Source organism: Callithrix jacchus, chromosome 14, assembly GCF_049354715.1.
Source record: "Callithrix jacchus isolate 240 chromosome 14, calJac240_pri, whole genome shotgun sequence".
NCBI classification, from domain to species: Eukaryota; Metazoa; Chordata; class Mammalia; order Primates; family Cebidae; genus Callithrix; species Callithrix jacchus.
This window is the reverse complement of record NC_133515.1, coordinates 66,941,090-66,965,328: the sequence shown is the minus strand read 5'-3', so window position 1 is coordinate 66,965,328 and position 24,239 is coordinate 66,941,090. Positions and strand designations below refer to the sequence as shown.

General features: G+C 46.3%; 1 protein-coding gene and 1 long non-coding RNA gene across 2 annotated transcripts; both read right to left on the bottom strand.

The window, feature by feature from the left end:
* Positions 1 to 1,260: 1,260 nt before the first annotated feature.
* On the bottom strand, positions 1,261 to 5,192 carry LOC128929521 (uncharacterized). The gene is made up of 3 exons (XR_008476144.2): positions 4,869 to 5,192; positions 2,472 to 2,516; positions 1,261 to 1,581 (listed from the first exon to the last, which is right to left on the bottom strand). It is a non-coding gene; the product is annotated as an uncharacterized LOC128929521 (long non-coding RNA).
* Positions 5,193 to 12,238: 7,046 nt separating this feature from the next.
* LOC103787980 (uncharacterized) lies at positions 12,239 to 14,262 on the bottom strand. Its single transcript, XM_054244397.2, has one exon. The coding sequence runs from the start codon at positions 13,524 to 13,526 to the stop codon at positions 12,540 to 12,542; it is 987 nt and encodes a 328-aa protein (XP_054100372.1). The 5' UTR covers positions 13,527 to 14,262; the 3' UTR covers positions 12,239 to 12,539.
* Positions 14,263 to 24,239: the final 9,977 nt, after the last annotated feature.

Genomic DNA, 24,239 nt, shown 5'->3' with positions numbered 1-24,239 from the left:
AAGAGTCTTGGGGAATGAACTCTTTTCATGTTTCCTATTTAATCATTGAACACTGGCTGGGAATGGTAGCTCATGCCTATAATAATTCCAACACTTTGGGAGGACGAGATGGGCAGATCACTTGAGGTCGGGAGTTTGAGACCAGCCTGGCCAACATGGAGAAACCCCGTCTCTACTAAAAATACAAAAATTAGCTGGGCATGGTGACACATGCCTGTAATCCCAGCTATTTGGGAGGCTGAAGCATGAGAATCACTTGAACCTGAGAGGCGGCGCTTACATCAAGCTGATATCATGCCATTGCGCTCCAACCTGGGCAACAGAGTGAGACTTCTTCTCAAAAAAACAAACGTGAATAATCAAACACTTTGATGTTCATGTAAATCAGGACTTTTCCATATCAGCCCTTTTGACATTTGGGGCTAAATAATCCTTCGTGGGGCGAGGGGTGCTCTCCTGTGCATTGCGGGGTATTTAACAGCATCCCTGGCCTCTACTCAGTAGATGTGGGTAGCACCACCAGCACCATCCCAGTCTGACAACCTCAGATGTCGCCAAATGTCCCGGGAGAGGGGGGTGCATTTAGATTTTAAGGAGTCTTTCAGAAAGTTCCTGGAATGAATAAAGTCATTTGCAACTTTCATCCTTCTTGCCAAGAGTTTCCTATAATAGTAAAGTCGCATTGATAAACACAGTGGAAGAGTAGAGTGATGTTCATACAGACTACATGCCCGTTGGGGAAGCCAGTGTAGGTGTGCACTCACTCCCTCGGTCAGCCTCCTGCCTTGCCTCTCCCAGTTCTGTGGGGATTGGACTTCAGTCTCCCAGTCTCCTATTCATGGTCAGCTTTGGTTCTAGAAGAGATTGCATCTCTGAAGTGGAGAACCAGGCTGGGCGCGGTGGCTCACACCTGTAATCCCAGCGCTTTGGGAGTCCGAGGCCGGCAGATCACTTGAGGTCAGAAGTTTGAAACAAGTCTGGCCAACATGGCAAAACCCCGTCTCTACTAAAATACAAAAAATTAGCCAGGCACAGTGGTGTGTGCCTGTGGTTCTAGCTACGGGGGAGACTGAGGCAGGAGAATCGCTTGAACCCAGGAGGCAGAGGTTGCAGTGAACAGAGATCACACCACTGCAAAGAGCAAGGAAAAAAAAAGTCAAGAACCAGTAGCTTCTAATAAATGAAGAGAAAACCAGCTAAGGTTTGTTGAGCCTTCATCTGAGCACAATAGACTTCTGGCTACCTTGTGGAAGTGTAACCACTCAAGGGCTTCACCTTGCCCAGGCGTGGACAGAGCTAATTCATCAAGACAGGGGAACTGCAATGAGAAAGAGTAGTTTATTCAGAGTGGGTGCGGGAGACTGGAGTTTTATTATTACCCAAGCACTGAGGGGAGCAGAGTTTTTAAGGATAACTTGGTGGGTCGGGGGAAGCCAGTGAACCAGAAGTGCTGATTGATCAGAGGTGAATCACATCAAAACTGTCTTCTTGTGCTTGGTAAGTTCCTGGGTGGATGCCGCAAGGTCAGATGAGCCAGTTTATTGATCTGGGTGGGGCCAGCTGATCCATCAAGTGCAGGGTCTGCAAAATATCCCAAGCACTGATCTCAGGAGCAGTTTAGGGAGGGTCGGAATTTTATACCTCCAGCTGCATGACTCCTAAACCATAATTTCTAATCTTGTGGTTAATGTTAGCCCTACAAAGGCAATCCAGTCCCCAGGAATGAGAAAGTCTGCTTTGGAAAAGAGCTGTTACCGCCTTTGTTTTTTGTTTGTTTCTGAGATGGAGTCTCACTCACCCAGTCTGGAGTGCAATGGCGCAATCTTGGCTCACTGCAACCTCCTCCACCGCCTGGGTTCAAGCACTTCTCGTGCCTCAGCCTCCCGAGTAGCTGGGACTACAGGCACATGCCACCATGCCCAGCTAATTTTTTTGTAATTTTAGTAGAGATGGGGTTTCATCATGGTGGCCAGGCTGTAGTCTTTGTTTAAACTATAACTACGTTTCTCCCAAAGTTAGTTCGGCCTAGACCCAAGAATGAATAAGGAGAGCTTGGAGGTTAGAAGCAAGATAGGGTCAGTTAAGTTAGATCTCTTTCACTGTCTCAGCCATAATTTTGCAAAGGCAGTTTCAAAAAGTATCTTCACCCATTTCTGAGCTGAGGCTCAGAAAAGAAGATGACCACTCCTGCCACTCAGTTAGTAAACATGTTAAAGGAAAAATGCTTCATGGCACTCATTGAAGATAGTTAGGCAAGCTTTATTAAAGGTGAGCCTATGAAGATGGCTACAGAAACCATTGCAATGGGTTGCTACAGGTGGGGAGAGATTGGGAGATTGAGCTCAACTCCAAACACAGCATGGGCAAGTAGGAGTATATAGCCAGGGAGCAGCCAAGGGGCAGAGGTGGGTGTGTGCATGGAAATTACTAAGAGGAAACATGGGGGAAGGGGATATCCTGATGAAACTGACCTGACAGGATTCTTGTTGAAGGTAGGAAGGGTGATCAGACATTACCTGGAGTGTGGTGGAGAATGAAGAACCTGGTTAGATATTGTCAATCTAAAAGGAAGAGGCTGAGTCACAAAATATAAAGAGTTTACTTGAGCCAAACTGAGGACAGCTGCCTGGAAGACTCAGACCCAAGTAACCCCTGGATGTGAGCTTGGTTTGGCCTTTGTTACAAGCAGGTTTTTAAAGGGCTAGGGAGCAGGCTGATGCAAAGTTGTTTATTGACTGGGTGTGGTGGCTCACACCTGTAATCCCAACACTTTGGGAGGCCAAGGAAGATCATGAGGTGAAGAGATGGAGACCATCCTGAAACCTTGTCTCTACTAAAAATACAAAAATTAGCTGGGCGTGGTGGCGTAATCCTATAGTCCCAGCTACTGGGGAGTCTGAGGCAGGAGAATGGCTTGAACCCAGGAGGTGGAGGTTGCAGTGAGCCAAGATTGCGCCATTGCACTCCAGCCTGGGCAACAGAGAGAGCCTCCATCTCAAAACAAACAAACAAACAAAAAGTTGTTTGTCAGGAATTCTCATTGGTTGACAGAAATAGCATTGATTAGTGATTGGCTATAGGTTGTTAAGCTATAGGCCATGGGTAGCAATTCCCAGGGTAGCATTATTAGGCTAATTTTTTTATAGCTACTTATGGCAATAGCAAGCCATTCATCAAGAGACGAATGCATAGCTCAAAGCAGGTAGTTATGGCATGATTGCTTGTCTTATTTTAGAGTCTCTCTGGGAGTGAAAATTTAAAAGAATTTACTTCCTTAAATAAAAGTGATCAGGGCCAGCACGGTGGCCCACACCTGTAATCCCAGTGCTTTGAGAGGCTGAGGCAGGCAGATCACCTGAGGTCAGGAGTTCAAGACCAGCCTGGCCAACATGGTGAAACCCTGTCTCTACTAAAAATACAAAAAAATTAGGTTAGGCACGGTAGCTCAGTCCTGTAATCTCAGCACTTTGGAGGCTGAGGCAGGCAGATTACCTGAGGTCAGGAGTTCGAGACCAGCCTGACCAACATGGAGAAACCCTGTCTCTACTAAAAATATAAAAAATTAGCCAGGCATGGTGGCACATGCCTATAATCCCCGCTATTCGGGAAGGCTGAAGCAGGAGAACAGCTTGAACCTGGGAGGTGGAGGTTGTGGCAAGCTGAGATTGCACCATTGCACTCCAGCCTGGGCAACAAGAATAAAAACTCCATCTCAAAAAAAAAAAAATTAGCCACGTGTGGTGGCCCACACCTATAATCATAGCTACTGAGGAGGCTGAGGCAGGAGAATCACTTGAACCTGAGAGGCAGAGGTTGCAGTGAGCCGAGAGATTGTGCCATTGTACTCCAGCCTCGGCAACAGAAGGGAAACTTTGTCTCAAAAAAAAAAAAAAAAGTGACCAGATATCAAGAGTGGGGAGTTCTTGCTCAACTGACTTAGGATTCTTGTAAAAATTGGATAATGCAAGTGAGACACCATGGCCAAAGTGGGAGGATCATTTGAGGCCAGGAGTTCAAAACCAGCTTGGGCTGAGACTCCCAGCTCCACCAAAAAAAAAAAAAAAAAATTATTTTTTACACTAGCTGGGTGTAGTAATGTGCACCTTGGTTCTGCCTACTTGGGAGGCTGAGGTGGGAGGATCCCTTGAGCCTAGGAATTTGAGGCTGCAGAGATAACACAGAAGACCAAAAGTCAAGCCTAGTTGGAAAAAAGCTCAGAAGTGCCTGATTAGAGAGCTTGGTCAAGTAGAGAATTTTCATCAAAAGTGAGGCTGGAGGCCAGGCATGGTGGCTCACGCCTGTAATCCAAGCACTTCGGGGGCCAAGGCAGATGGATCACCTGAGGTTGGGAGTTCAAGACCAGCCTGACCAAAATGGTGAAACCCCATCTTTATAATAAATAAATAATAAACAAAAGTGAGACTGGAATCCCAATGTAAGGGTCCTATTCCAAAATAGGGTTGCCAGATTTAGCAAAATTATTGCGCTGGGCATATGCTTAAAAAAAAGGTATGCCTTTCCACAAAAGATGGCCTAGAAAAAAAAGTACTATTTATTTATCTGAAATTCAAATTTAAATGCATGTCTCTTCTCAATACTCCCTCTCTGACCTCGCGTGGTGCTTGCCTTTGGGATCAGGGGAAAGGATGTGGGGGTGCTGGCCACTGAACTGGAGAACCCCGGGCCAGACCCGGGAGCCTAGGGACAGTGGGAAGATGAAAGAGGGGCAGCCCAGGTGCGAGAGCTTTTTCCCGTGTCTGGCAAAGGGTGCTCTCTGGTGGCCACATGGCACCCTGCACCCGCAGCCAGCACAGCCCAAGCAGTGGGGGACAGGGCCTCTGCGGCAGACACCTGTTCTTTGTTCTTACCTCTACTGAGAGCAGAGGTCTGCCTCCGGCAGGCACTGTAGAGAAAGAAGCTGGGAGGACGGGCCAAGTTAAGAGCCACTGGGATAGATTTTTCAAACCAGTCGGCTGGACTGGGGGCTCTGATCTGCTCCCCGCCAAGGGTCAGCTACTCTGTCTCCCCCAGGTGGCTGATTTGCAAAAAGCAGATCCTCGAGCCCCTGAATTTTCAAGGCCGGATGGAGCAAACTGCTGATACCTGCCCTTCCTCAACCTACCTCCCCGCCGCCCGCCACCCTCCCTGGCCCCTCTGCTCACTTCCAAAGTGAGGGAAGTCAAATCAAAACTAAGGGCAAGCCGTTGCAGTGTCGCGCGCCTGTAGTCCCAGCCACACCGGAGGGAGTGGGAAGGGCGGGGGAATCGCTTGACCCCAGGACTTGCTGAGCGCTGTGATCAGGCCTGTGAACAACCACTACACTCCAGCCTAGGCAAAACAGCAGGATCCTGGATCCTGTTTCTTTCTTTCTTTTTCTTTTTTTGAGACGGAGTTTCGCTCTTGTTACCCAGGCTGGAGTGCAATGACGCGATCTCGGCTCACCAAAACCTCCGCCTCCTGGGTTCAGGCGATTCTCCTGCTTCAGCCTCCTGAGTAGCTGGGATTACAGGCACACGCCACCATGGCCAGCTAATTTTTTGTATTTTTAGTAGAGACGGGGTTTCACCATGTTGACCAGGATAGTCTCGATCTCGTGACCTCGTGATCCACCCCCCTCGGCTTCCCAAAGTGCTGGGATTACAGGCTTGAGCCACCACGCCCGGCCTAGGATCCTGTTTCTAAACAGGCGAATAAATGAATGAATATAACAAGAAAGAATAAACGTCCGGGCACGGTGGCTCACGCCTGTAATCCCAGCATTTTGGGAGGCAGAGGTGGTTCAATCACAAGGTAAGGAGTTTGAGACCAGCCTGGTCAACATAGGAAAACGCTGTCTGTACTAAAAATACAAAAATTAGCCAGATGTGGTGGCATGCACCTGTAGTCCCAGCTACCTGGGAGGCTGAGGCAAGAGAATCATTTGAACCCGGGAGGTAGAGGTTGCAGTGAGCCAAGATGGTGCCATTGCACTCCAGCCTGGGCAACAGAGCAAGACTCTGTCTCCAAAAAAAAAAAAAAAAAAAAAAAAGACAAAAACATAACAAAATTTAAAAAAAAAAAACAAAAAACAAAAAACAAAACACTTAAGGGCAGCATCAAGAGGGAGCTCATTATTAAAACCAGCCAGGGCGAGTCCCTTTCTGGGGTGGAGGACTGATGTGAAACTGCCTCTCAGTCTATCAGGTTGATCGTACAGGGTCCACATGTATGATGTGGGACACATTCCTTCCCCAGATTTTCACTGGGCCCTCCTGTGCCCCAGGATATTTCAAGTTCTATAAGGTGTCAAGGTTGTGTAGAGGAGAAAAAGTATCTTTGCCTCACCCATTGCGAGATTCATGCCTATAACAAAAGACATTAACGAGAGAAAAGCATCATAAATTTATTTGTTTTTGTTTTTTGTTTTGGGACGAAGTCTCACTCTGTCACCCAGACTGGAGTGCAATGGCACTATCTCTCCTTACCGCAACCTCTGCCTCCTGGGTTCAAGCGATTCTCCTGCCTCAACCTCCTGAGTAGCTAGGACTACAGGTGTGTGCCACCATGCCCCACTAATTTTTGTATTTTTAGTAGAGATGGGATTTCACCATGTTGGTCAGGCTGGTCTTGAGCTCCTGACTTCAGGCGATTCACCCACCTCGGACTCCCAGGGTGTTGGAATTATAGGTGTGAGCTACCACACCTGGCCCATAAATTTATTTAACCAAAGTTTTAGTGACATGGGAACCTTTGGAATGAAGGCCCAAGGCCAGGGAAGTCCAGAAGTGGGGGCTCACGCCTATAATTCCAGCACTTTGGGAGGCCCAGGCAGGCGGATCACTTGAGGTCAGGAATTTGAGACCAACCTGACCAAAACAGTGAAACCTTGTCTCTACTAAAAATACAAAATTAGCTAGGTGTGGTGGTGGACATCTATAATCCCAGCGACTCGGGAGGCTGAGGTGGGAGAATCCCTTGAACCCTGGAGGCGGAGGTTGCGGAGAGCTGAGATCACACCACTGCACTGCACTCCAGCCTGGGTGATAGAACAAGACTCTGTCTCAAAACAAAAACAAAAACAAAGACCAGGGAAATCTGTGTATTTTTATGCCAAGATTTGATGAATAGTCACATAGAAATATGATTAGACAAAAGGGGGTGTGACCTTAAAGTAATAAGATTAGGAGGGGCTCAGCTAGGCTTGTTGGTTCCAATTCTTTCGTGTCTCTGTATGATACTCCTGCTCTCGGGGTATGGGGTAGAACACCTGTCACAAGAAGATCTTCAGGGGAGAAGGGAGGAGGTCAGAGAGTGACCTTGCTAGTTTTTATGGTTTGTTTCCAGGAAGAGGAGCTCTAATTTCTCTGACCCACTTCAAGAGAGAAAGGGGAATGGGAGAAAGGAGGGTAGGAGAAGTTCAGAGAGAACTTCTTGCTTCTGCAGCCCTCTCAGTCTCCTTAGGCTCAAAATACTCTGCATGCCAAGGTGCCATACTTTGTTTGGGGTGTCATGTTCTGAGCCCAGACAGTTGCAAACATGGTCCACATGGGCCCTGTTTTCTTAAGGCTGTTGAGGAGAAAGGGGTGGACATAAACAGTAACACAGGGCCAGGCCTGGTGGCTCATGCCTGTAATCTTGGCACTTTGGGAGGCTGAGGTGGGCAGACTGCATAAGCTCAGGAGTTTAAGACCAGTTTGGGCAACATGGCAAAATTCCATCTCTATAAAAAATACGAAAATTAGCTCAGCATGGTGGTGGGTGCCTGTAATTCCAGCTACTCAGGAGGCTGAGGCAGGAGAATCACTTGAACCTGGGAGGCAGAGGTTGCAGTGAGCCAAGATTGCACCACTGCATTCCAGCCTGGGTGACAAACTGAGATTCTGTCTCAAATCAAAACCAAAAATAGTCACACAGCACAGAGAGTGCCAAAGAGGCATGTCCCACTTCCCAACCCAGGCTCTAAGGAAACCCACCTGCTGGCCCTTTCCTCTGAGAACTGCCAAGGCCAGAATCCTGTGGGACATATAGGCAGTCTTCCCAGGGTCCTCCTCCATCAGCCAGCTTTTCACACTCTTTGTCTGTGTACTTGGTGCTGGATGCCTTACTGGCCATGCCAGCTTGGCCAGAGCTCACTCTGCCATCTCTGTGTATGGCCCAGGGCCCTGTAGAACTCTGAAGGCCTCGCACATGGTCCCTGGGCTGCTTACCTCCCTTCTGCCCTGCCATATCCACTTTCCCCACAATGGTGTTGGGCTTTTTGGAAGGTGTTTAGGCTCTGAGTGCTCGGCGCTCCTGGATGGATTAATAATGATTGAATTTAAAAGGGCTTGACAGAGGGAATTCATCTATTTTTGCTCTTCCACATTCCTCTATGTGAGGACAGTGTTCCTCCACTGTGGATTCTAGGCGCCATCTCAGAAGCAGAGACTGGACCTTAAGACAATAAAGCTACTGCTGCCAAAAGAAAAAGAAAAAAAAGCTGCTGTTGCCTTGATCTGGAACTTACCAGCCTCCAGAACTGTGAGAGATACATTTTAGCTCTTTATAAATTACCTAGTCTGTGGTATTCTGTCACAGTAGTATAAAACGAACTAAGACATAGTGACCTAAAATAGAAACATTTATTGTTGTGCATAATTCTGTAGGTTGGCCTTATGGTTTTTCTGGTCTCAGGTTTTTTGTTTTTGTTTTTGTTTTTATGTGTGTGTGTGTGTGTGTGTGTGTGTTTTGAGACAGAGTCTTGCTCTGTCACCCAGGCTGGAGTACAGTGGCGAGGTCTCAGCTTACTGCAACCTCCGCCTCTCAGGCTCAAGCAATTCTTGCTCCTCAGCCTCCCCAGTAGATGGATCTACAGGTGCCTGCCACCATACCTGGCTAATTGTTTTTTTTTTGTTTTTTGTTTTTTGACAGAGTCTCACTCTGCAACCCAGGCTGGAGTGCAGTGGTATAATCTTGGCTCACTGCAACCCCTACCTCCCAGATTCAAGCAATTCTCATAATTTTTGTATTTTTCAGTAGAGACAGGGTTTTGCCATGTTGGCCAGGCTGATCTTGAACTCCTGGCCTCAAGTGATCCTCCCGACTCAGCCTGCCAAAGTCTAAGATTTGCCAGGTGTGGTGGCTCACACCTGTAATCCTAGCATTTGGGAACAAGGTGGGTGGATCACCTGAGGTCAGGAATTCAAGACCAGCCTGGCCATCATGGTGAAACCCCATCTTTATAAAAAAATTAAAATTAAAAAAACAAAGTGCTAAGATTACAGGTGTGAGCCACCACACCTGGCTGTCAGATTTCTTATTTATGTGTCTCAGCTGCAGGTCAGACTGCTGATCTTGGTTGGGCTCCTTCATACATCTGAGGGTCAGCTGCTCTGGATGTGCTCTGCTAGGCTGATTCAGATCTCCTCCACATTCCTCTCCCATCCCTCATCTTGCCAGCAGACTAGTGGGCTGTATTCTCATGGCAGTGGCAGGAGGCCAAGAAAGAACAAGCCCAGTTGTATGGGAAGGTAAGAGGAAGCTCACATGTGCTTTTCAAACCTCTGCTAACATCTTATTGGCCATAGCCAGTCACATGGTGAGCCAGAGACAAAGTGGGAGGGGCTTACAAAATTACAGGAAAAGGCCATTGAATTGGGGGCCATTAAGGCAATCTGCTTGCCATAAGGGCTGAATATACACAGACATTGTTCTTGAGTGTTAAGTGTACAGTGGTAAAGAAGCCTTTAAAGCCCGAAGTGCAATGGAGAAGAGAAATACATAAATAAATAAGTAAAATTAGAAAGTTGGTCCATGAAGAAAAAAGTGTGATTGGTACACAGATGAGAGTAACAAGTGAGGCCAGGCACAGTGGCTCACACCTGTAATCCCAGCACTTTGGGAGGCCAAGGTGGCAGATCTCATGAGGTCAGGAGTTTGAGACTGGCCTGGCCAACATGGTGAAACCCCATCTCTACTACAAATACAAAAATCAGCCAGGCATAGTGGTGGGGGCCTATAATCCCAGCTACTAGGGAAGCTGAGGCAGGAGAATCCCTTGAACCCAAAGGCAGAGGCTGCAGTGAGCCAAGATTGTGCCACTGCACTTCAGCCTGGTCGACAGACTGAGATTGTGTCTCAAAAAAAAAAAAAAAAAGCGGGGGGGAGTAACAAGTGAGACCTTAGGTTGCAGAAGACATGAAGGATGAGAAGGGTCTAGCAATGTAAAGTCAGGGACAGGGAGCACTGGACAGAGGGCAACACCAGTGCAGAGGCTCTGAGATGGGAAAGAGGCTCTGAGCCTGGCCAGAGTACCATGAACCAGGAAAGTGAAGGCATAAAATAAGATTGGAGAATTAACAGGGACCAGCAGTGAAACGTTTGTATTATATTCCTCATGTGATGGGTGGGAAGTTCTAATGGGAGAGGGGAGTGATACTGTTTGATGTGTGCTTTGGCTGTTGTACAGAAAATGGATGAAGGCCAGGCATGGTGGCTCACATCTGTAATCCCAGCACTTTGGGAGGCCAAGGTCAGAGGATCACCTGAGCCCAGGAGTTTAAGACCAGCCTGGGTAACACAGTGAGACTCTGCTTCTACAAAGAATTTTAAAATTAGCCAGGCATAGTGGCATGTACCTATAGTGCCACTACTTTGGAGGCTAAGACAGGAGGAATGCTTGAGTCCAGGAGTTTGAGGCTATAATGAGCTATGATTGCACCAGCCCTGGGCAACAGAGTGTGACCCCATCTCTAAAAAAATTTAAAGATTAAAAAAAGAGCTGGATGCGGTGGCTCACACCTGTAATCCCAGCACTTGGGGAGGCCAAGGCAGTGGATCACTTGAGGTCAGGAGTTCAAGACCAGGCTGACCAATATGGTGAAACCCCATGTCTACTAAAAATACAAAAATATAATTCCAGCTACATGGGAGGCTGAGGCAGGAGAATTGCTTGAACCCTGGAGGCAGAAATTGTAGTGAGCCAAGATCTCGCCATTGCACTCCAGTTGCTCTTGGGCAATAAGAGCAAAACTCAGTCTCAAAGAAAAAGAAAGCTGGACGCATTGACTCATGCCTGTAATCCCAGCACTTTGGGAGGCCAGGGTGGGTGGATCACGAGGTCAGAACATCAAGACTATACTGGCCAACATGTCACTACTAACTTCACTCTACTAAAAATAAAAAAAATTAGCTGAGCATGATGGCATGCGCCTGTAGTCCCAGCTACTCAGCCAGTGCTTGTAACCCCAGCTACTAGGGAGGCTGAGGCAGGAAAATCACTTGAACCCAGGAGGCAGAGGTTGCAGTGAGCTGAGATTGTGCCACTGCACTCCAGCCTGAGCCACAGAGCAAGACTCCATCTCAGAAAAAGAAAAGAAAAGAAAATGAATGAATGTTAGGAAGATGATAGCAAAAGCAGGGAGCCGTGTTAGGAGAATTCTGAGTAATAGGGAGAAGAGAAGAGAGAGTTTTGTTCTATGTGTGGAGGTGGGACTGCCTGATGTTGCTGAGGCTTTGTATGTGAAGGGCAAGGGAGTCTGACTACTTGGTCTCTGGCTTGAGCAACTGGATGAATAGAGGTGTGTCACTCCCCAAGATGGAGAAGATGGTGGAGGACAGATTAGAGGAGGGGAGATCAAGAGTTCATCTTTTTTTTTTTTTAAAGACGGGGTTTCACCATGTTGGCCAGAGTGGTCTCGAAGTCCTGACCTCAGGTGATCCACCCACCTTAGCCTCCCAAAGTGCTGGGATTACAGGCGTGAGCCACCGTGCCTGGCCTAAGAGTTCATCTTAAGGTCGGGTTCAATGGCTTATACCTGTAATCCCAGCACTTTGGGAGGCCTAGGTGGGTGGATGGCTTGAGCCCAGGAGTTCAAGACCAGCCTGGGCAACCTGATGAAACCCTGTCTATACAGAAACTAGCCAGGAGTGGTGGGATGCAGCTGTGGTCCAAACTTCTTGGGAGGTTGTGGTAGGAGGATTGCTTGAGCCTGGGAGGAGAAGGTTGCAATGCACTGAGATTTGGCCAATGCACTCCAACCTGAATACAAAGATGAGACCCTGTCTCAAAAAAAAAAAAAAAAAAAAAAAGTTCTGTAGGGAGAAGACCCCATAAGTGCTGAGGCAGGAGCCAAAAGCCTCAGCCTATTTCCATATAAATAATGGAAAAGAAAGTAACTAGAAATATAACATATAACCATAGTAGTTATTATTCACAGGTGATCTTAATTCTTTTTTTTTAAAAAAAAGACATTTATTCAGCATCATGATCAGACTATTACATTTAGCAATCAACAGCATGAGTGCAAAAAAAAGAAAAAGAAAAAAATCTACATTAACACCCTTTGTTGGAATGCTTTACACTTTCCACAGAACAGAAACTAAAATAACCTGTTATACAATTAGTCACAAATACAGTCCTCAAGTTTTTTGCCCATACACAGGAGTATTTGTCTAAATTGTGTCTTCTTTGTAGCAGCTAGACCCTGTCACCACTGTGCTTGGCTGAGTTCACAAATCTGTTGTAACCTGTAGCTTCCCTGGCACTTCTCTGGCTCTCCTCTCCTGCTAAGCTTTGTTTCCTAATTAAAATCTTCTGCCACTGCCATAGCTACTGCTGCTACTGGAACCGCCATAGCCACCTTGGTTTCATGATTTGGCAAAGTATTGGCCGCCACCACCATAGGGGCCACAGCTTCTGCCTCCAAAGTTTCCTCCCTTCGTGGGTCCAAAATTTGAAGACTGATTGTTGTAACTGCCAAAATCATTGTAGCTTCCACCACCTCCAAAATTGCCTCCACTACCACCGCCAAAGCCACCTCTGCCTCCATTGTTATAGCTGTCATAGCTGCCACTCCCGCCATAGCCACTGCCCTGGTTTCCATAACCCTGTCTACCACTTCCATATCCTCTGTTTCCTCTGGAGTAACCAGGGCCACCTCCTCCATAACCACCATCATTACCAAATCCATTATGGCCATCCCCACTGCCACCATATCCACCACCACCATGGCTGCCACCAAAGCTACTATGAACACTGAAGTTTCCTCCACGACCAAAGTTGTCATTCCCACTGAAACCACCTCCATGACCACCACCAAATTTTCCAGAACCACTTCAACCTTTTTGGCTGATGAAGCACTAGCCATCTCTTGCTTTGACAGGGCTTTCCTAACTTCACAGTTGTGGCCATTCACCATATGGCATTTCTGAATGACAATCTTATCCACGGAGTCATGGTCATCAAAGGTTACCAAGGCAAAGCCCCTTTTCTTGCCACTGCCTCTGTCCGTCGTAATTTCAATCACTTCAATTTTTCCATACTGTTCAAAATAATCTCTTACGTGATGTTCTTCAGTGTCTTCTTTAATGCCACCAACAAATATTTTTTTCACAGTTAAGTGGGCACGGGGTCTTTGAGAATCTTCTCTTGAGACAGCTCTCTTCAGTTCCACAACCGTTCCATCCACTTTGTGTGGCCTTGCATTCATGGCTGTATCCACCTCCTCCACAGTTGCATACCTGACAAACCCAAAGCCCCTGGAGAGCTCGGTGTTTGGATCTCTCATTACCACACAGTCTGGGAGTGTTCCCCATTGCTCAAAATGGCTCCTCAGGCTCTCATTGGTTGTTTCAAAACTCAACCCTCCAATGAAGAGCTTCCTCAGCTGTTACGGCTCTTTAGGAGACTGACTTAGACATGATCGCAGGGAGAAAAGAGACTTTAATGATGCTTCTTCTGAGGTATCTGCAGGCAGAAAGGAGATCTTAATTCTTTTACTAATGCCTCTCAGGTAGCAAGTGTGAACCTAGGGCAACATTGTGAAATGAATGACTCTAAGGCAAGTTGCTTTAAGCCCTCTGTCACGCCAGCATAAGGGCTGCTGGAGGGCACCTTGGCTGTGCGGCAGCGCCAGCGCTGGGAAAGCTCCCGCTGTTTAGTCAGCTAGGGAAGGAGATGTCCAAAATGGCCGAGACATCTCCTAACTCCTAGGAAGGAGAAAAACGTTTCTCCAAGCTCTTGCAGTAGGCCTGACGCTGTGAGGTGGGCCTGCAGACATCCAGGGGCTTAATTGTTTCTATGTGAAGTTGTGTGTCAGTGGTCAAGTTCCATGTCAACCTCAATTCTTCTGCACCTGGTTCCTTTTTTCTTGTAAGAATTAATCAGTAAAAGTAACGTAAATTTTAATGTCTTTGCGACAAGTATGAAAAAGTGCTGACAGGCCAGGCGCTGTGGCTCACGCCTGTAATCCCAGCACTTTGGGAGGCCGAGGCGGGTGGATCATGAGGTCAAGAAATTGAGACTATCCTGGTCAACATGGTGAAACCCCGTCTTTACTAAAAATACAAAAAATTAGCTGGGCATGGTGGCGTGTGCCTGTAATCCCAGCTACTCAGGAGGCTGAGGCAGGAGAATTGCCTGAACCCAGGAGGCGGAGGTTGCGGTGAGCTGAGATTGCGCCTTTGCACTCCAGCCTGGGTAACAAGAGCGAAACTCCGTCTCAAAAAAAAAAAAGAAAAAAGAAAAAGGGCTGACCCATTTTGCTCCTTACCTCATCTTGGCCACCTGAAAGTCTTGGCCACACATTTTACCCTGCCCCCAGTCACTGACCACCAAGGCCACGCCCTACCCTTGCCCTACCCACCCTGCCCCCAGATTTGCAACGCAATAAAAGTGAGAGTGTCCAGGCATTCGGGGCAACTGCCGGACTCCACTCTTTGGTTGGCAGTGGATCCCCCGGCCCAAACTCTCTTTTCTCTATCTCTGTGTCTTGTGTCTTATTTCTACAGTTTCTTCTCTCCGCACCAGCAGGGAGGGGCTAACAGAACCCTGTAGGGCTGGACCCTATAAAGTTCAGCTTAAAATATGTTAAGTTTGAGATGTCACAGAGATAACCAGGCAGTTGGATCTAGGGGTCTGGAACTACCTTCTTCCTCTATGCCATTTGAGGTTGGGTCTTGCAAAGAAGGAAACTAAGTGGGTGGGGCAGAATTCATGACAATGGATTGGTGGAGAAATCACCAATCCATTGTCAAGCAAGAAAAGGGGCTTGAAAATGTCTTGATGAGCAAGCTGTTAGTCTTGATAGGTAAACTGTTTAGTTTACAATCTTCTCTTTCAGAAGCAGATCTTTCCTGGAGCAAGCAGCCAGGAAAAAATTTATTTTTGTTTGTTTGGTCCTAGTGTTATTTAACACAAGAACAAGAAAGTGTGTTCATTTCAGGTTTTTTTTTTTTTTTTTTTTTTTTGAGACAGAGTCTTGCTCTGTCTACCCAGGTTGGAATGCAGTGGTATGATCTTGGCTCACTGCAACCTCTGCCTCTGGGTTTCCAGCAATTCTTGTGCCTCAGCCTCCCAAGTAGCTGGGATTACAGGCATGCACCACCACACCCAGCTAATGTTTGTATTTTTTTTTTTTTTTTTTTTTTTTTTAAAGAGATGGCTTCACCATGTTGGCCAGGATGGTCTTGACCTCCTGACCTTGTGATCTGCCCGCCTCGGCCTCCTAAGGTGCTGGGATTACAGGCGTGAGCCACCTCGCCCAGCCAACGTTTGTATTTTTTTAATAGAGATGGGGTTTCACCATCATGGCCAGGCTGGTCTTGAACTCCTGACCTCAGGTGATCCACCCACCTCAGCCTCCCAAAGTGCTGGGATTACAGGCATGAGTCACTGTGCCCAGCTTCATTTCAGTTCTAATCTTCATTAACTAAGTGTTCTCAGGCAAGCATCTTTTTTTCAGACAAGCACCCTTTAATGATAAAAATAGTGATTACACAGTGCTTACCCTATGTCCAGCATCTCTAAGCACTCTATGGGCATTAAGTAATTTAATTCACACATGATTATTTGCCCAATGTCATAGATGTGCCTCTTTTAAGCACAGACAGGTTAAGTAAGTTGTTCAAGGTCACATAACTAGTAAGTGTTGGTCCCCCCATTCAAACTCTGAATTTCTCCCTCCCTCACTTAGCTGCTTAACTTGTCATTTTCTCCTTATATTGAAGGAGTCGGCCCTGAGGATAAGGGATGTTGGGGAAAAACTTTTCCTCCATACTCTTTAAGTTCAAGTACTATATATCTGCAAATTGGACTGACAAAAGACAGATTTGCAAATTTGTTTATGCATGCAATGCTCATATGCACAGGAGTGCTCAATGATGCAGAGCTCAAAGGGCTGGTTAAAATTTGGGGCTTATGTACTGTAGTAGGGGAAGTGGAAGGGGCAAGAAAAGGCTCCTGTGGGAAGAATGAATAGGTTTCTTTATGAAACACAAATGAGTTTTTAGGAAAACAAGCTGGAGATAAAGTTTGTGATAACGCTTGCTTATGCAGGGGCTCATGGTCTTTCTATTATATCTTCATAGCTGTGAAACGCCTCTAGAGAGGGAATTTGAAGTAGGTTTACCCTTGGTCTCTTTCCTGGTAGCTTCTGGAAGAGGACTATATAGCTGTCTTCATTTCTCAAAGGTTTCTGCTTTTCTTATAAAAATTAGCCTGTACTTGGCTGGACATGGTGGATCACATCTGTAATCTCAGCACTTTGGGAGGCCAAGGCAGGTGGATCACTTGAGGCCAGAAGTTTGAGACTAGCCTGACCAACATGGAAAAATTCCATCTCTACTAAAAATACCAAAAATGAGCCAGGCATGGTGGTGGGTCCCTGTAATCCCAGCTACTTGGGAGGCTGAGGCAGAATTGTTTGAACCTGGGGGACAGAGGTTGCAGTGAGCCAAGATCGCACCACTGCACTCCAGCCTGGGTGATGGAGTGAGACTCTGTCTTAAATAAACAAACAAACAAAAATTAGCCTGTGCCTGTATTTCTGGTTAGTGGCAGTGGGGGTGGGGTGCTGAGGTGAGAGGATGGCTTGAGCCTAGGAGGTCGAGGCTGCAATGAGCAATGATTGTGCCACTCCACTCTAGCCTGGATGACAGCAAGACCGTGTCTCAAAAAAAACCAGTTCTTCTTTTTTTTTTTTTTTTGAGATGGAGTTTCACTCTTGTTACCCAGGCTGGAGTGCAATGGTGCGATCTCGGCTCACCACAACCTCCACCTCCTGGGTTCAGGCAATTCTCTTGCCTCAGCCTCCTGAGTAGCTGGAATTACAGGCATGCGCCACCATGCCCAGCTAATTTTTTGTATTTTTAGTAGAGACGGGGTTTCACCATGTTGACCAGGATAGTCTCAATCTCTTGACCTTGTGATCCACCAGCCTCAGCCTCCCAAAGTGTTGGGATTACAGGCTTGAGCCTCCGAAAAGTTCTTCTTTTAGTCAGATTTAGGAAGCCCTGAGAAGGCTTCTTTCTGCATCTGTTGAATCTCAAATGTCTTCAGCTTAAAATAATCTTTATACACCAAATCAGGGATTCCGAGTAGGTCCCCACAGGGCTTATCCAGTTCCATCATATTTTGGCTAACTGTGAAATGGCAAAGAGGGCAAAAGCATCCTAAGGGGAAGGGAAGGAGTTATATTTATAGGACATACATTAGATGGCTGGCAGCAGTTTTCACCTCATCTCGTTCCATCCTCCCAATACCCCCATGTAAGCAAATATTAGTGAATCCCTATTTATCAGATTAGGAGACCAAGGCTCAAGTACAAAAAATTTACCCAGGATGCCCAAGCTGTACCTGAGGTTGCCAGAATTGAGAACACATCTGCGTGGCCTCAGAGTGGGGCTGATGCCAGAACAATGAAGGCAGGGGGCAGGAATGGCCAGTTGGGAAGCAACACTAGAGCCACACTTTGGAGATCAGAGGCTGAGACCATATTGGAAAAGTACCTAGCAATTCCACCAGGATGGCTTTGCAGAGCTAAAGAAATGCTGGTGCGAGCCCTCCCCATCTCTCTATCCCCCAGGGCCATTTGTGGTCTGAGACAATAATGGAAGTTTCCAGCCAGTTAGTCAACGTGGCTCATGTCTGTAATCCCAGCATTTTGGGAGGCTGAGGTGGGAGGATCGCTTGAGCTCAGGAGTTTGAGACCAGGTTGGGCAACATAGGGAGACCCTATCTCATATAAAAGTTTAAAAAATTAGCCAGGCATCGTGGTGGCGTGCCTGTAGTCCCCGCTACTCAAGAGGCTGAAGCAGGACTGCTTGAGTCCAGGAGTTGAGGCTACAATGAGCTATGTTTGCACCACTGGTGACAGAGCCAAACCGTGGCTCAAAAAATAAAAATAATAAAGGATGTTAGCCACATTTCAGAGAAGATAGCTGGAGGTCCGTGAGGGGAGTGCCTCCAGACTATGGAACCCCTCAGGCCCATCTTCCCTCTCTCCAAGTAGACACTGGGCCTGTCTCCCCGGCCAGTCTCCCACAGCTTCCACCATACAAGAGGGTTTGATTTCTGTCCCCTTGCTGCCCCAAAGTCAGACTGCAAGTGCTATTTCTTTCCACCTGATTTCCACAAAGTTTGTCCCCTTCTTTTTCCTGAGAATTGAGAAAGTTAAAATAAGCAAGGAATGAGAAATTTGAAGCATACTCTGCCATTCATCTGGCTGGGATAAACAAAGATAAAGCCAGCTACAAAGTTAAACAGGAAACCCAATCTCTCCCAAGGATAAACTGCCTCCCCAAAGTAGCATAAGGAATACTATTTTTTTTTTAACTCTTGGCAATCTCAGAAATCTTGTTCTCCAAAGTCATAGGCTTTCAGAAACTTTGCTGGCTGAAATTATTCTGATTATTTATTTAGAGACAGGGTCTCAGTCTGTCACCCAGGCTGGAATGCCATGGTGCAATCACAGTTCACTGCAGCCTCGATCTCCCAGGTTCAAGTGATTCTTCCACAGCCTCGCCAGTAGTTGAGACTACTAGCGTACATGACCATGCCCAACTGGTTTATTTTTATTTTCTGTAGAGAAATAATGCTGCCTAGGCTGGTCTTGAACTCCTGGGCTTAAGCAATCCTCCCACCTTGGCTTCCCAGTGTTGAGATTACAGGTGCACATCACCATGCCCAGCTGGTTTATTTTTAATTTTTTTTTGGTAGAGAAATAAGCTGGGCATGGTGGCTCACACCTGTAATCCCAGCAGTTTGGGAGGCTGAGGCGGGTGGATCACAAGGTCAGGGGTTCGAGACAAGCCTGACCAACATGGTGGAATCCTGTCTCTAAAAAAAAATTAATTAATTAATTAAAAATAAATAAGAGAAATAACCATGCTGCCTAGGCTGATCTTGAACTCCTGGGCTTAAGTGATCCTCCCACCCTAGTCTCCCAGTGTTGAGATTACAGACATAAACCACCTCTCCTGGCCTTGCTGTTTGAAATTATATGAGCAAAAATGAAACATCCCGCTTATGCCTGGAGCATCTTACTTTGACATAAAAACAGCTTTGATTTACAACCCAGGTGTATAACTTTAGATATATGGGATTTGTGGATATCACTCCACATCTATCTTAACTTTGTTGTTTCCAAGGAAATGGGACCTTGGGTGCACTTTGTAGTCTAGCATTGTCTTTACATGCAGCTAGATTTGAGCTTTCAAAACACTGTTTCAGGGGCGGGCACCGTGGCTCACGCTTGTAATTCCAGCACTTTGGGAGACTGAGGTGGGCAGATCACGAGGTCAAGAGATCAAAACCATCCTGGCCAACACGGTGAAACCCTGTCTCTACTAAAAATACAAAAAAAATTAGCCAGGCATGGTGGCACACACCTGTGGTCCCAGCTACTCGGGAGTCTGAGGTGGAAGAATCGCTTGAACCCAGGAGGCAGAGGTTGCAGTGAGCCAAGATTGAACCACTGCATTCTAGCCTGGTGACAGAGCAAGACTCCGTCTCAAAAACAAAAAACAAACACTGTTTCAGGTAAATTTATCCTAAATTCTACCCTCCCCCAAAGCATATAACAATTGTTTCCCTTTTTTAGTTTGGTGAGATGCCCCATGGTTCCTCTGCTGTGGACGATCCTCCCTTGCAACTAGCAAAACAAACCCTGACTTTGGCAGACTACAGCCTTGTCCCTGGTGATTGTGAGCTGCTTGGGCTAGGACAGAACCCTCACAAAACACGACCCTTCTGTCTTCATCCTTGACTTTATCTCCCAAGGCCCAAGACAAAGACATAGATTGTTGGGTCAGCCTCTTCCTTGGATAGGCAGAGAGGGGAACACAGGACACTGAATTCTTCTGGAGAATACTTGTTTTCTTTCTTCTCCTGGTGTGTGTGTGTGTGTGTGTGTTGAGACGGGTCTCAAAGTAGGATTGCAGTGCTCTGATCATACCTCACTACAACCTCAAGCTCCTGGGAACAAGCAACCTTCCTGCCTTTTCAGCCTCCCAAGTGGAGAGTAGCTGGGACTACAGGCATGTGTCACCACTCCTGGCTAATTTTTAAAAAATTTTTTTGTAGAGATGCGGGGATCTCACTATGTTGCCTAGGCTGGTCTTAAACCTCTGGCCTCAAGTGATCCTTCTGTCTTGGCCTCCCAAAGTGTTGGGATTATAAGTGTGAGCCATTGTGCCTGTCCTGTTGGTGATTTCTTGGTATAACTGTCCAATTTGTTGAATGTTTATGGTGTGCCAGGCACTGGGTTGAGGGCTTCATAATGCCCTTTTACTCAATCCCATGAAGAAGTAGTGTTAATATCATCCTTATTTTACAGATTTAGAAACTGAGGCACAGGCTATATAACTTGCTCAGCAAGTTCATGCAGCTTAGTAAGCAGCTCAGCTGGGATGTGAACACAAACTTTGAATACAGAGCTCTTAACCACTAGGTCAGAGGTTCCCAAACACTTAGAATATTTACTACCTTAGTACTTTTCCATCACATCTCCTAGGCCAAAACAACATCGATTGTTACACAGTTTACTAAGTGTAATTTAGCAGCCATGTGAAAGAAATAATACATGTAAAAGAAAAATATTTTTACGCCATTTTCAAAATATATATATATATAGTCATGGAATGTATGTGTTGGTTGGGCATTGCAGATTAAAGATAGATTAGGGCCAGGCACAGTGGCTCACACCTGTAATCCTAGCACTTTGAGAGGCCAAGTAGAGAGAAGGGCTTGAGCCCAAGAGTTGGAGACCAGCCTGGGCAACATAGCAAGACCGAGACTCTGAAGAAAATAAAATTATCAGGGTGTGAGGATGAACACCTGCAGTCTTCGCTGCTTGGGAGGCTGAGATGGGAGGATCAGCCTGAACAACAGAGTGAGACACTGTCTCAAACAAACAAAAGACAGACTTTTATTCAGATATGCATGCAGGAGTTCACAGGAAAAAAATGTTACTCTAGGAGGCTATTAATTGCCATTTATACAACTTTTTTTTTCCTTGAACCTCTAAATCTACTTTATATATACCATTTAATAGGAGAAAAGGACAGGTCTGTGAGAAGAACAAATCGATCTTTAGGGAAACAAATGGGAGCTAAGAATGTTTGTTTTAGCAAAAAGGCTTCTATGGGAAGAACAAATAGGTTTCTAGGGGAACAAATGGGAGATAAGAATGTTTGTTTTTGCAGGTGCAAGAGGTCTTTGTCTTTTTTTCTGGTCACTAAAACTCCCCTTGAGAGAAGATTTATGGCAGCTTCCCTCCCAGAAATTTCTGCTGTTAGTCACATATGGGAGACTTTGAAAAGGCATCTTTCTGCATCTGTTGGCTCTCAAATGTCTTCAGTTCCAAGTAACATTCATGCCGGTTCTGGGGGTCTGAGTGGTCCTCACATAATATATGTGTCTTCTTGTCTAACTCTTAGCGAACTTTGTGGGAGGCATCAAACTGTAGCCTCCAAAATTTGGCCCACAGGCACTGTTGTCCTCACTAAAGACCAGGAAACAAGTTCAGACAAGTATTAATAAAATTGCTCCAAGTTATCTGCTTGGCCAGCTAGGATCAAAGGTCTAACGCAAAGCACAGGCTCTTAACCTCTTAGAACTGGCACATCCCCACTGAACCTCCATTTCCTTCCTGTAAAAGAATAAAGTCAAGGCCAGGCGAGGTGGCTCATGCCTGTAATCTTATCACTTTGGGAGGCTGAGGTGGGCAGATCACTTGAGGCTGGGAGTTTGAAACCAGCCTGACCAACATGGAGAAATCCTGTTCTCTACTAAAAATACAAAAATTGGCCGGGCACGGTGGCTCAAGCCTGTAATCCCAGCACTTTGGGAGGCCGAGGTGGGTAGATCACGAGGTCAAGAGATCGAGACCATCCTGGTCAACATAGTGAAACCCTGTCTCTACTAAAAATACAAAAAATTAGCTGGGCATGGTGGTGTGTGCCTGTAATCCCAACTACTCAGGAGGCTGAGGCAGGAGAATTGCCTGAACCCAGGAGGCGGAGGTTGTGGTGAGCCGAGATTGCGCCATTGCACTCCAGCCTGGGTAACAAGAGTGAAACTCCGTCTCAAAAAAAAAAAAAAAAATTAGCCGGGTGTGGAGGCACATGCCTGTAATCCCAGCTACTCGGGAGACTGAGAGACAGAAGCGCTTTAACCTGGGAGGTGGAGCCATTGCACCCCAGCTTGGATGACAGATTGAGACTTCATCTGAAAAAAACAAAAACAAAAACAAAAACAAAAACGTTGGGCACAGTGGCTCATGCCTATAATCCCAGCACTTTGGGAGGCCTAGGCGGGTGGATTATGAGGTCAAGAGATTGAGACCATCTTGGTCAACATGGTGAATCCCTGTCTCTACTAAAAATACAAAAATTTAGCTGGGCGTCGTGGTGGCGCATGCCTGTAGTCCCAGCTACTGGGGAGGCTGAAGCAGGAGAACTGCTTGAACCCGGGAGGCAGAGGTTGCAGTGAGCCGAGATAAAGCCACTGCACTCGAGCCTGGGTAACAAGAGTGAAACTCCATCTCAAAAAAAAAAGAAAGAATAACATTATATTAGTTGAACTAAAGGAATTAAATATTAATATTTGTACTACAAAAAAGGTCCATCATCGCTGGGTGCAGTGGCTCACACTTGTAATCCCAGCACGCTGGGAGGCTGAGGCAGGTGGATCATTTGAGGTCAGGAGTTTGACACCAGCCTGGCCAACATGGTGAAATCCTGTCTCTATTAGAGATACAAAAATTAGCTGGTTAGTAGGGGTGCACACCTGTAATCTTGGCTATTCAGGAGGCTGAGAAAGGAGATTTGCTTGAGCCTGGGAGGCAACGGTTGTTGTGAGTCGAGACTGCACCACTGTACTCCAGTCTGGGAGACAGAGATCCTGTCCCCCCAAAAAAGGTCCAGCTTAAGAAACAGTGAAACTTTGTCTCTATACAAAATTTTTAAAAAATTAGCAGAGCACCAGGCACAGTGGCTCACACCTGTAATTCCAGCACTTTGGGAGGCTTAGGCAGGTGGATCACTTGAAGTCAGGAGTTCGAGACCAGCCTGGCCAACATGGTGAAACCCCGTCTCTACTAAAAATACAAAATTAGCTGGGCATGGTGGTGGGCCCCTGTAATCCCAGCTACTAGGGAGGCTGAAGCAGAACTGCTTGAACCCGAAAGGTGGAGATTGCAGTAAACCAAGACCGTGTCACTGTACTCCACCCGACTCCTCAAAATAGAAAAAAAAATAGGCATGGTATTGCAGACCTGTGGTTCCAGGTATTCAAGAGGTTGAGGTGGGAGGATTGCTTGAGCCTGGGAGGTTGAGGCTACAGTGAGCACAGATTACGCCACTGCACTCCAGCTTCTGTGACAGAGCGAGACCCTGTCTCAAATAAATAAATAAATAAACGGTCAAATTTTGAGAATTTCATATAGTTCAAACTAGTATAAGTTTTTTTTTTTTTTTTTTTTTTTTTTTTTAGATATAAAGATGGGGTTTCACCATGTTGGTCAGGCTGGTCTTGAACTCCTGACTTCAGGTGATCCGCCTGCCTTGGCCTCCAAAGCGATTGGATTACAGGTGTGAGCCACCACGCCCGGCCCAAACTATTATAAGGTTGTTGTGAGATCTAAATAAGATAAAATGGTGATAAATTGGAAGCATTATAGTATTTCTGTTAATAACATAGGACTCCAGAACCAGCTTCCTTGAGTTAAACCCAGACACCACCACTTTCTAGCTACTCAGTCAGGGCAAGTTACTTGACCCATCTGTACCTCGGCTTCATCCATTATATGGAGATACAGGATAGATTAACAACCTCGCAATTCTGAAATCCAAAAAGCTGTGAAAACCAAAATTTTGGGGGTAAATTCATTTGGTAGCAAATTTTGACCTGAGACTATTTATAGTCCACATTCTGTATTCACTTTACTTAGTATGAATAAGCAGTTTTACTGCATGTTTGATTTCAGCGTGTTCCCCCAGAC

Excerpts from the sequence above, each read along its gene's own strand:
- LOC103787980 (XM_054244397.2), bottom strand. The coding sequence starts at position 13,526 with ATGAGAGATCCAAACACCGAGCTCTCCAGGGGCTTTGGGTTTGTCAGG.